General features: G+C 36.4%; 1 protein-coding gene across 1 annotated transcript; it reads right to left on the bottom strand.

Moving 5' to 3' along the window:
- Positions 1 to 242: 242 nt before the first annotated feature.
- Positions 243 to 725, bottom strand: LOC112708956 (uncharacterized). Its single transcript, XM_025760870.1, has one exon. The coding sequence runs from the start codon at positions 723 to 725 to the stop codon at positions 243 to 245; it is 483 nt and encodes a 160-aa protein (XP_025616655.1).
- Between the last annotated feature and the right edge of the window lie 12,913 nt (positions 726 to 13,638).

The following is a 13,638-nucleotide window of genomic DNA, read 5'->3' as shown; positions in this document are numbered from 1 at the left end:
TTCTGCTATATAGTGATAGATTTTCCTGATTGGGGCTGGAAGGGGTGTGTATTTTGTGAATTTTTCCACCTTAGGTGGCCAATTCGGGGTAGTGGATTTGAAGTATTTTTTGGGGTATCTTTTGGTGATTGGTTGCTACGAGGTACCGTGTCATCGTGTTGCTGTTTATTGGTGGCCACGACTTGGATGACCTCTTCATCGTTTATGTATTCTCTTGCAACGTTTTGAATTTCATACATGGTCTAGACTGGCTTGGTAGTGAGGTGCTTCTTGAAGTCTTCGTTTATGAGGCCATTGGTCAGACAAAGATTGGCTACTAAGTCCATGAGTCCGTCGACCGTTAGGCACTCATCGTTAAACCTGTCGAGGTATTTCTTCGTGGATTTGTCTTGTCTTTGAGTGATTTCGAGTAGGCTGATCAGATGTTTTGCTTTGGTGATCTTGGTGGTGAACTGTGTTAGAAACTTCCTGGACACATCGTCAAAACTAGCTATGGAGATGTTGGGGAGGGCGTTAAACCATTTGATTACGGGGCCAGCTAGGTTCACCGGAAAGGCCCTGCATTGGGCCGCATCGACGGCTCCTTCTAAGTTCATCTTAGCTTTAAAGGTTGTGAGGTACTCCTGCGGGTCTTTCATCCCATTGTATTTCATATCAGTAGGCTTGTCAAAGCCCTTTGGGAGTTTGGCTTTCAGGATTTTCTCCGTGAATGGGGTGGCTCCCATTATTACATGCTCGCTTCGTGTTTACTTGGCATCCTGACGGTGTGCTCGTCCTCGTTGTGTTGGCATTTTGGATCCCTAGAAATGCTGCAGTTGCATTGTTTTCTATGTCATTGTTTGGGTGATTTTTCGTTTCTGGTTTCACAATGCGATCGAATCTTGGAGATTACTTGACTTGTGTGTTCCGGATGGTATCCCTCTTTGGACGTGACTCGGCCTACGAAGTTTTGCACTCTGAGGCAAAGCTCTTGGATTATCAGGATGTCTTTCTCTCCTAGATTATTGAGTGCTCAAGCTTTATCGGGTTGTCAATCGTCCTCCTTTAGTTGTCAGTGGTCAGGGGTTGGCTGGTGGTGGACGGCGTTGGTTATCCTTCCGTGAGTGGGTGGAATACTATCTCGAAGTTCGGGTGTTAGGCTTCGAGGGTTTGAGTCGTGGTGGTGGCTGGTGCTCCTCGAGATTTTTCGTCATGCCGCCATGATTTCGCAGGTCCCCAGAGACGTCGCCAAATGTACTAGATGTATCTGGTACGGGTAATGAGATGGATTAGGGACTTGCAAATCGAGGCGATTGCCTGTTTGTCTGACTGGAGCGATAGGGGTGGTAGCTACAAAGATACTCTGACGCCCAAGTCAAAATGGATTTAAGAAGTATAGGTGAGTGGAATGAGTAGCCTATCTGAGGGGCCTTTAGCTCCCCTTTGTATAACTCGAGGTAGTTATCTTATCTTATTGATTAAGATAAGAGGAATATTTGATTTTGGGATTTGGCTATGGTGGTAAAAGTATAAAGTGGTCTTTAAAAGACACTTTAAAATGATTCCAAATGTGTGGTTGTAGTGTAATCGTACAAGTTAGTTTATGAATTTATATTCTCACCTAAAATTTATAATAATTACAAAAATGCCTGAATCATTAATGAAATATTTTTTATTTGGATGCAATTAGGGAGGGGTTAGGTTTTTGGACTTTTTGCAACTTGAGCCTTTAATGGACATCCGTATAAAGAACTAACATTTTCAGCTCTATATATAAAACTAATATTGGATACCAGTAAAAAAAATTGTTACGTTAATAGTTTATGAATCAAAACTCACAAAACAGTGTAAACAAAAAAAAAAAACTCACAAGCAAAGTGTCTCCTATAATAATAATAATAATAATAATAATAATAATAATAATAATAATAATAATAATAATAATCCTTTATTATATACATTATTCCAACAAAGCATTCATTTCAGCCAAAACATATAACAATTATTGAAGGGACAAGTTTTAGGATTCATTATGTTTATTTGTATTATAGACAAATTTTAATGTAATTTTAAAAAGATTAATATATTATTATTTTTAAATTTTGAAAGGACTAAAATTAGATTGTGAATAATATATGTGTAGTTTATTTGTCTTCAATACTATATTAAGCTAACGGTGATATTATATAATAAAGGTATTTTGGTAACTAAGTTTAATTAAATTGGTCTAATAGTTTAGCTGTGTTTGGTTTTGAAAATAGGATAAGATAAGATATTAAGAATAAGACATAAAAAAACAGAGACATAAAAATTAGTATTCATGTATTTTATTTAGTAATAAACTAAAACAAATTATAAAAGTTTAAATTATTCTCATTTTTTATTAAAAAAATTGGAAAGAAAAATATAATTATACAAAATTAACAAGAATAACAAAAAAATGAAAAATAAGTTGTGTCTCTTGTTAGTGTCTCTGTGTCTGTGTCCTCTTGTCAAGATGGATACAAAATATAGTAATTTAGTATCTTTGGACACAATGTTTCTATCCATATTTCATATGCTAAATACGATTTTGTGTCTTTGTGTCCCTATTTCAGTGTCATGTGTCTGTAAACAAACACAACCTTAAAAATTGATAAAAAAAAATTTAGTTTAAGAAGAAAAAAGAGAAAAATAAGCGGCATAAGAAGAAAAAGAAACTTGATTAGAGTTTATTACAAAAATAATTTGTTCACCTGATATTTCTTATAAAATCAAAAATAGGTTTAATTAAAAATTTAAATGCTAGACTATATTTACTTAATTAATAGAATTGTATGAATAATAATTAGATCAATTAAATAATAATATTATTCATGACATATGTAGTTACTAAAATTCGTGTGTTCATCTACTTGTGACTTATCAATATATATAAACTACACTGTTTGTAAATAATGGTTTCAAATTTAATATTTACTTTTGTTAATAATTTTGTCAAAATAATTCAATTAATTATATATTTTCTTGTGCTAATAAAATAAAGCAAAGCAAACAATTACCAATTTTTTTTGTCAACATAAAAATAATTTAATTTTAATTTACTGTCAATATAAAAGCAGTTTTACACATACATTCAGATATATAACGTTATATCAACAAAAATAACTTAATTTTACTTTGACTACATGAATGGTCTTTTAAAACAAATAACAAATATGATTAGACTATTGTATAAAATATTTTACACTATTAATACATCAAAAATAAACTCTATAAAAAGATAAAAGCATAAATAATTATTTTTTACTTAAATTCATGTTTATCACAAGCAATTCCAGATTTTATTTTTTACTAATTTTAATATTTTGAAATTTAAATCCATCTACTTTATTACCATCGTTAAAAGTAGTCCCCACACTTTTGTACACCTTAAAATTACTTGCCGTAATTCTATTTTCACCTCCTATTACACTATATTAATTTTTGAAAAGTTGTCGACTGTGTGTTCAAGATTGGGGAAATTATTGAAAAGTTGTCGATTGTGTTCAAGATGAAGGATCAAAAGGATTGATGGATTTCAGTTGCATGCAAGGGGTAGGTTGCATAAACTACTTTTTGCAAGAACTAATTTGTTGTCTTCATTGTTCTTTCTCGCCGTTTTCTAATTCTTTCATTATATAATTAAGTAGAATTAGAAGTGGTACTTACTATGTCTGTTGTGGTATGAGTGGCAATTGTAATTTAGTTGAAAAAAAAGTTGTGTAAGATGTTATTAGTGATGCGTTAAACTTAAATTATTATCATGAACAGTAATTAACGATTATTATGAATATCCACTGAATTTAGTCAATTTGATTTAAATTATTCGTCATATTAGCGGGCGATACTCGACTTCTAGTGACATATAAATTGGGAGAATATTGCATCTTCTTTAGGGATGACAAGTTCAATCAAAACTTGAAGAATGCGTGAATATGAGCGAGATCACTACGGTATTTCTAATTAAAATTACTCTCCCACCATGTTAAAAAATGGATATCAGGAGCTTATAATACCCAAATGCATTGATTGATGACACAAATATTTAAGTTTATAATAAGAGTTTAGTGCTAGAAGCCCTTTTTGTTCCTCTAACGTGAGTCCAAATTTTTCGAAAAGAAACGATTTTTCTTTATTGTAATTAATGATTTAAAATTATAATATGAAAAAATATAAACGAACACAATAAAAATTAAAGATTTTAAATTCTGAATTATTTCAAAGAAAAATATAGTTGATAGTCTATAAAAAAAGGTTTAAACAATGTATTAGAATTTTTTGGTTAAAAAGGTTTATTTATTTCACCACATTACCCATTTTATTACTTTGTTCAAGGGTTCATAATTATATTTGACATTAACAATTACATCTTAGTTTTTTATCCCATTAAGTATAATAAATTATAATAACTTTATGTAGATGTCAAATAGAAGAATTCGATTCTAAGATATTAGTTGATTTTTGAGTGTTGTGAGTGATTAGTGACACCATCATGTCTCACTCACGTAGGTCAAAGCGGGTGTTGGAAGGTTAGGAGAAGAGAAGATATTAAAGATGTCTCATTCACGTAGGTGAAGTAGGGTGTTGGCAGGTTAGGAGAATAAAAGACGTGAACGTTATTCTGAGATTCTTCCATTCTTATCAAGGATGCAAGATGGTTTAACAGTTAGATTTTCTGCTACAGATCAGAGAGGAGATTAAGGTAGCTATTAGGGTTCATCTTTTCCCATAACGCCACCTTATGACATGGCCTAAAACATTTCACTCATTACCTCTATTCACTCACCTCCCAAAATTACCATTCACTACCCGTTTAAGTAGGATTATACCTTACCATTCACACCATTCAAAAAGTGCTTCTGTTGCTTTACCATTCACTACCTAAGACCTAGTTCCCTCTTATCATGGATGTTGATAAGCCAGTGAAGGCTGTGGGAGAACACCAAGATGGGTCACCTCCTCCTGTGGTACATTGCTCTTTGCTACTCATTCTCATTTATTTTACACCCTAATGATGTAGTCATATGATACTAATGTGTGAATCTGTGTTGTTTTCTCAGGACAGTGATGTTTGTGCTGCGTTAAAGCTCCTAAATGAAACCATGAAGGGTCTTGCCAAGAATCTGTTCAAAGTTCTTCAGGTAAATCCGTTTGACAAAAGCCCTGAGTTGCACAACCATATTTTGCTTCCGATATTGGCAGAACTAACTTACTGTAATAATAATCTGTTTCTCATAAAAGACTTACAAGTAAGGTACCGAGCAAGTCGGAGCTATTGCCAACGACCTGCAAAGATCCCTCAGTTTTGTTGACCAATCGCTGAAAACATTCAGACAAAAAGATCGACAACCGAATAACTCTCACAATGCCGCCTCTAATGTCATCGTTGTTGATGATGATGACATTGTCAGTGGCAAGAACATTGCCATTCTGGTTGTAAGAGATGAGAAGGAGGTCTATATCCCCGAAAAGCCAGCTACTAATCTGTGGGTGACACCATACCCCCTATGGAACCCTTGCTACACTCTAGGCTCCTTGGCAACTGGAACAAGGACACCATTATCTTTGGCTCTATTATTCATAAAGATCAGACCCGCACGCTCAACACTTCCGGCACTGAGGTTTCTCTTCAGGTGCCACAGCATCTGCCCTAGTACAATCCACCTACATCGCTCTGCAAATGAGGGGTAAAGTGATGGTAATTATGTTTATCGCATTCTCCATGAACCAGTTTTAAACTCATCCCTCGTTGTTAATGTAGAGGTTCTTTTTGTTTTCAACTTATCCAGGGTGGGCTTGGTGAGAATGTTGGATGTCGTGCACCTTCCTTGCTTGGAACACCAAAACCTTCGAAGATTGCAAAGATTGCTCAACACTCTCCAGAGGATATGAAGAGAAGTGGTAAGATGCGCAAGCCAACGTGAGAACCACCACTAAAGTTTAGCTGCGCTACTGTGGGGGTTACGTTTCCGCCGATAAGAAGCATTGATTATGGACTATTAGGTGTTTATCTTCCTCCATTATCCAAACTCTAACAGCCCATTCCATGTGTTAACAGTTTATCCTTTCAAACTTCAAGATTACGAGGGCAATACGGTATAGCCTTGAGGAGGCTCAGGCAGTGGCCTACTTATTTGGTGCTTCATTGAGTTCAAATGAGATTCTTTTCAAGAAGGATCTCATAGTATGGACCGTGAAGCATTCTCCTACCTTTTGCCAGGGAATGATCCATCAGAATTTGTCATGGAGCTCAGGTCTTATAAAACTGTGTGGAAACAAGCTCAACTTCATGAATGCATCATTTGGTCCCTCCCAATCATTTTCTCAGTCAATGATTATTCAATTCAAAATCCAACTAACATTCACATTTTAGACACAAATGATTAAACTTTGTTTTGCTTCATCCTTATAGAACTTCATATTAGACCTGGAGATCAACGGAGAGCATGTTATCACATATTATGCCGATCATTACTTTCCCAAACTAATAGCTCTGAAATATGTAAGTACACCTCATATGGATTTCATTGATTTTTATGTTTGCATTATGCTGATACATTCTCACATGATTGTCATGTCTATTTTGAGATTTATGTTCAAAAATGAAAGATGTGCTGAAACCCTCAAAAGAAAGCCACTACTATCTTATGACAGTGGACATCCCAAACAGAACGTTATGGCTATTTCTTAGTTTTCTAACACTTGAAACCCATATAGGGAGGGTTCATGCTGCTTCGAATGTAGTTAGTATGACCCCGTATATTCTTGCATTGTTAATATGTTGGTTGGATTATTAATATGTTGACTTATATTCTTGCATGCATTCAAATTTGTTGTGAATGTCTTTGTTAATTTTTTTTATGTTGTAGAGTTATATAGGTAACTAAATGAGCTTAATGCGATTTAGTTTGGCCTTTTTTTGGATGTGATAGTTTTCTTCTGAATATTATGGGCATGTTTGGAACGCTTAATGCATTATTTTTTGGAACAAGAATTTGTGTTGCTGTTGGCGAACATTCTGTGTTTTTGGACCATCCTTCTTGCAGCACTTATGTCTTCGGGCTACTGTTTCTTTTATTTTATATGTTATGGCTCCACTACTTGGTTGGATTGTTAATATATTGACTTATATTCTTCCATGCATGAAAATTTGTTGTGAATATCTTGTTTTATTTTTTTATGCTGTGGAGTTATTTAGATAATTAAATGAGCTGAATGCGATTTAGTTTGGCCTTTTTTTTCGGATGCAATAGTTTTCTTCTGAATATTATGGGCATGTTTGGATCGCTTAATGCATTATTTTTGGGAACAAGAATTTGTGTTACTGTTGGCAAACATTCTATGTTTTGGGACCATCCTTCTTATAGCACTTATATCTTCGGGTCATTGTTTCTTTTATTTTCTATATTATCATATTTTCAATTATTTGGGCCATAGCTGGGCTTTACTTGACTCATGTAAATAATATTTTTTCCCTCTTGGCATTACCAAGTGTCTCTATTATGCCATTATGAGCCCATCAACATTTTTCATAGTCATCTTCTATGCTTTATCTATAGACAAGGGCACTAGATAAGGTCATGAAGGTCTTGTACCCTAACCTGAATGTTTTAGGCGGTATACCATCTCTAGTTGAATGGCACCCAAACTTTGTCCTTGGGGTTCCAAATATGAACAATTGGTAAGCTATTCTGACAGTTGTTAAATTTTTGTAATATGATTTTCATTAAATCATGATGGGATCTATAATATGATTATCCATGCAACTATTAGGACAAACTGTGGATACTTTTCTGGCTCTAAATGGAGCAGTAAACCCTATTGGGCAGCGAAAGATTTTCTTTCACTTAATTTTTTTGTCTTCGCATTATCTAATCCTACTAGAGATGGCATACGTAAATCTAACATTATCTTAATTTGTCACTCACTTTTTCAGAACAATATTGACTATATAGCTGACAAGATAATGATGGACACTGCGCTTGCGTTAGCTACGGAGCACTTCAATGAAATGCGAGATGAATTTTTTTAGCGGTTCCTAGCTGATTGAAATTCTCGAAGGACTACAAGAGAAATCTTACCATCAGCACCTATGCTTATTATATGCATGCCCTAGGAACCTACTTATGTCTTAGTATTATAAATGTTTAGTATTTTGGTTACTGTCATCTAATTAGTAGAAGAATTAACGTTATTAGTGCACTCTATGCTAGCATAGTCCATGAATAATATTAGAGCCAAATTAGATGTCCATTTTTTTGTTACCCGAATATAGTTTCAACATCCATGATGGTTATCTAAATTAGCTGAACTATGTCAATGGATCATTAGCATGCAAGTGAACAAGTAGTTTTTGGAATTTCTTCCATGTTAGTTATGCATGTCATTGTTGTTGTGAGAACTATTATCAACAACTACTAATGCTAAATATTAATATCTTCATGTTATGCTAGTTTATGAGCACATTATGAGACATGCATGATATAATGGATCTAGTCTTTTGGCTTATCTAATTATCCAATTCGCACAATTGGTTCAAACTATATATTCAAGAATGCTAGAATAGTGGTTTATTATGTTGTCTTTTTCTCTTTATGTAGGGTGTGTGGGGCATGAGCACTACATAGAAACTAATGAACGCCTTCAAAATCTTTCAATTATATGAGTTGGACAAATGACCTAATTAGAGTATGGGATCCTGTTTGTGTGTTTTGTCTATGTTGCCATTTGTTTACATACGTGTTTGTTTTTTGTTATCATGTTCTAGTGAGTGGTGTTGTTCATTCATTTTGTGGTCTTTAATTCAGATAGATTAATGTACACATTAATGACAAAAGCTGCATAAGTAGATGGATGGATAAAATAGTAAACAAAAAAATCAACTTATGGATTCAATTCAATTAATTTTGTACCAAATGAATGTTGCTTAAGTGGCAAAAAGACAGATTTTCCTACAATGTTAATGTGAGTTAATGAGGAATTTGTTTTTGTAAGCCGTTTGTGTGTATGTAAGGAGCATAAAGTTGTATTTTAGCTTTTCCTTTTAAAAAATGTTGAATTCTATTGATGTGAAAATTTCACAGTTGGAAGTTGATCATAAGTTTAATAAAATCTTTGTTCTTTTCTGATGCTCGAGCCGAGGTATGGATCGGAGGCTGCCACGAGGATTTCGGCACGACTCTCCTCACTAGGCATCGTGTTCACAATGCGAGTCTCGTCCGAGCAGTGGGAGGTACCTGCAAAAGGACTCCGAAGCTTAAGTCAGCTTTTGCTCAGGAAATAACTTAGGAATAATAATAAAAATAAATAACTATCTTCCTATTTTAAGGAACTGGGAACGAGCTTGGTTGTGTGTAGTAAATACCGAATGTGTTGATGCTATCTGTGCAACGCTATTTAAGGTGAGAGGATACTTTCGAGATTCTCGGCCCCGTATCCGAGCTTCAATGACGTGTTTTGAAGATGAACGTTTAAAAGTTTGACCTATCATTCAGTTATGTTAAACGTGGCCTTTCCAAGGTATAACGGCGGTCCGATTTTGTGGGTACGGATCACAACCCCCAAGCTTGACTTGCTTTGGTCGGTGGCAAGTTAAGGTTAACCTTGACCATTGTTATACCTTTTTTGACCTGTGTCCCAGCCCCCAAGCTTAACTTGTTGCCGTTTTGTTTATGAGAAATGCGTTGGACACGTGAAAAGAAAAAATTGGTTTTTGAAGGAATTAAATGGGAGAAGCGAAAGGTTGTATTTATTGCTGGCTGGACTTTTGACAAGATGTTTTTAGGAATAAGTGTTAGTGGGTCTTATTCTCTAGGTAATGATGTCTTGGTCATCTGAAAAGGTCTTAACAATCGGACGGTTAAGGTTTAATTGATCGTGTGATAGTGTATTTTGGGTTAGGAAATTTGTTCTGCGGGTAGTTTTTTACTTTTATTTCTTCAGAGGATGATGGCTTCAAGAGGTTAGTGTTCTTTTCCTCTTACCCTCTTTGTTGTTTCTGCCGTTTCTGTGATGATGAAATCGAAGGATAAGGTTGTTGAGGTCAACAATGACCTTTACGAATGGGTTTATGCTGATGTTAAGTGTCAGGCATCTCTTTTTCAAAATCCCAAGACGCTTGCTTCGCTTAACGTTCGTGACTGGGTTCGTAAGGGTTCCCATTGTTGTTTTGAGTTGGTCGCATGTAATGGGGAGGAGAGGGTGTATGAGAGGAGGGGGGATTGGGCGTATTTTTATGCTTATACAGTTTTATTTTCTGAGTTGAGTGTGAAGCTTCCTTTCATTGAGTTTGAGTGTCTTGTTCTTACTCAGTTGAACTATGCCGTTTCCCAGCTTCATCCTAATGGTTGGGGCTTCCTTTGGGGATTTGAGATTTTGATGTCATTTCTAGACTATGCACCTTCTCTTAACTTGTTTTTCTCTCTCTTTCAGTCGAAAGGGGTGCGTAAAGGTCTCTAGATTAACTTGAGTAGTTATCCAGGGCGGTCTTTATTTGCTCTATTCAAATCTTCATTCAAAAGTTTTAAGGAAATATTTGTAAAAATTCATTCTTCTGAAACTGAATATCCTTTCTTCCTTGACGAGGAGTTATGTGAGAGGTTTCTCATGTACTGGTGTCCTGAGCCAATGTAGGTTCTTGATGCATTGGGGAGGTCTGAGGAGGAGGATTTTGTACTTGAGTTTCTTATTGAGTGTTTTTCTTCTGCTAAACTATTGTCCATTGCTGAGTTTCTTCAGCATGAAAATGACCCTGCTGAGTTAGCCGAGTACATTGGTGGGTTTGTGTTTGTTCTTCCGAGATTTGACTGTTTACTTGTTTCATTTTTAACAAGTGTTTTTATATATGCATTTCTGTTCACGTGGGAGGGTTCCGAGCCTATCTTCAGCCAAGATGCGAACTTTCTTGGAGAAGAAACGAGAAGTGAAGGGGGGAGCCTCGGCCAGCAATATCTTGAAAGAAGCTGCTGTTGAGGGTGCACAGTTCAGTGCAGTTCCTCATGGTGAGAAAAGGAAAAGTCCTGAACCCCAGGACTCTCTTGAGGTTCTTTATGGTTTCGACTTTACCAGTGGTGGTGGGGTGAAAGGGAATTTAAAGAATCAAATGTGCCTGCATGGTTTTGTTACTGGTAGGAGCTCGGATTCCGTCTGGAGCGATCGTTTCCCTTATTTTTCCCTTTCAGAAAGGGTTGCTCAAAGCTCTTCTGATTTCCAGCTTCTGAATAGTGCTGGAAAAGAAGCGGTCGGCCAATATGTTCAGGTATTTGTTTCACTGTTTTGTATTTTCGTGGTTTGCTTTAGAGCTTGATTAATGAATTCCTGGTGATGTTTTGTAGGTTGTGGCTACCAGGCTTCTCTGTGTTGGTCGGGGCTTGGAGTTATCGGGTGGTCAAGAGAAAAGAGATGCTGAGAAGATTAAGGGTCTTGAAAAATTGCTAAGCGAAAGGGATGGTGTGATTATGGATCTCACGAAGCATCTGAAAGATTCAGACGGCGAGATAGGGACTTTGCAGAATCAAGTCTGCACCCTTCAGCAGCAGTTAAAGGAGTCTGATATTGAAAAAGAGAGTCTGACAGCTCAGATCCAGGAGCTTGAGGAAGGTGGTATAGAGATGTTTGCTACCGGCTTCGACTGGACAGTCAGTCAAGTTTCTGTCTTTGTTCCCGATTTTTATGTTGGCCAGTTTGATGTTACAAAAATAGTAGTTGACGGGAAATTGGTTGATGATGAGCCTGGGGGGAAGCCCGTGATGAAAATGTGAATGTTACTGATAAGTAGTTGTTATTTTTGATTGTTTGATCGTTGTAGACTTTTTTGGATAGAGCTCTTTTGGTGCTCTTTGTGTATTTTGGTGTGACTTGTAGTTAAGACTGTGTAGTTTGACTTGCAATTAGATATGAATGTATGCTTATTTTGCTAAATATTTCTTTTCGAACTGTGTTTTGATAAACTTGTATGACTGACTTTGAAGGGGTCGGCCTCGTTAAAACCTCCCCGAGTAAAACCCTTGTAATGGGATAAAACCTCAGTGGTAGAAAAAAGAGTACCTTCCTGCTTCAAAGGTTTACAACTGTTCAAATATGATACAACCGTAATGAAGTAATATTCCAAGTGTTAGGTAGATCTACTCCGTCTATGGTTTTTAACGAATATGCTCCGCGGTCGTGGACCTGTACTTCTCGGAAAGGGCCTTCTTAATTAGCTGCGAGTTTACCTTCTCCTTTTGGTTTTTGAACGTCCTCAAGTTGTCAGAGGACGAGATCTCCTTTTCGCAACGTCCGAGGTCTAGCCTTTTTGTTGTATTTGTGCTGGACCATTAGTTGGATTCCCTCCGCTCTTACCCTTGACTCTTCCCTTGCTTTTTCCAAGATATCCAGCTCGGATCTTCTTATTTCTTTGTTTGTATTTTCATCAAGATGACTTGTTCTGATTGACCCTTGGGATATTTTGACTAGGATCATTGCATCGGATCTGAACATTAGCCTGAAAGGTGTTTCCTTAGTTAAGCTTTGTGGGGTTGTGTTGTACCCCAAAGGATCTCGGGTATTAGTTCTGCCCATTGTCCCTTGGCAATTGTTACTTTTTTCCTTAAATCCTGCAAAATAACTTTATTAGTAGCTTCGGCGAGCCTGTTAGATTGCGGGTGCTCAACCGAGGAAAGATGGTGTTTTATGTTTAAATTTTGCAGAAAGAATGTTATCTTTTTATCAATGAACTGTCTACCATTATTGGTGACAATGTCCATAGGTAGTCCATACTGACATATAATAAATTTCCAAATGAAATGTTTTACCTTGTCCGATGTTATTTTGGCTAGTGGTTGAGCCTCTATCCATTTTGTAAAATAGTCGATTGCCACTAATAGAAATTTCACCTGTCCCTTATAAAGTGGGAAGGGGCCGAGTATATCTAGCCCCCACCTGTGGAACGGCGATCCGATATCTATGGTATGTAAAGTCTCGGCTGGATTATGAATGATTGGCGAGCATCTTTGGCAATTGTCACATCTTCGGACCTTTTTGAGGCAGTCTCTTTTTAGTGTTGGCCAGTAGCATCCTGCCCTTAGTATTTTTGTTGCGAGGCTTTGTCCGCCGATGTGTGTACCACAGATTCCCTCGTGTGTTTCTTCTATTGCCAGAGCAGCTTCTTCATTTCCTAGACACTTGAGTAAAGGTCGGGAGAAGCCCCTTCTGTAAAGGTCATCTCTGATGATTGTGTAAAATCTTGCTCTTCTTTGAAAGAGCCTTGGGTTCTTTTCTTCCTCTGGTATTTTTTCGTGCTTTATGTACTCTAGATAGGGCGTTCTCCAGTCCTGTTCCTGTGACATGCTCATGACGATATTGTTGTGTATGCTAGGTTGTTCTAATGTTATATGTGACAAATTTGGTGGTGTTCCTATTTTTCTAGAAGTAGCCAGTTTGGATAGCACATCAGCTCGGTTATTGTCATTCCTATTTATATGTATTATTTGAAAATGTTTGAAGTGATGTACTAAATGTTTTACCTATGCATGATATTATTCTAAGGAAGGTTCTCGTACCAAGAACACGTCGTTTACTTGTTGGACTACTAGGAGTGAGTCACAATAGACCTTTATGTATTGGATCCCGCAGTTTTTTGCTAGGCGCATACCTGCTAGG

This window comes from Arachis hypogaea, chromosome 9 (assembly GCF_003086295.3).
Source record: "Arachis hypogaea cultivar Tifrunner chromosome 9, arahy.Tifrunner.gnm2.J5K5, whole genome shotgun sequence".
NCBI lineage: Eukaryota > Viridiplantae > Streptophyta > Magnoliopsida > Fabales > Fabaceae > Arachis > Arachis hypogaea.
This window is presented reverse-complemented; position numbering and strand designations above follow the sequence as displayed.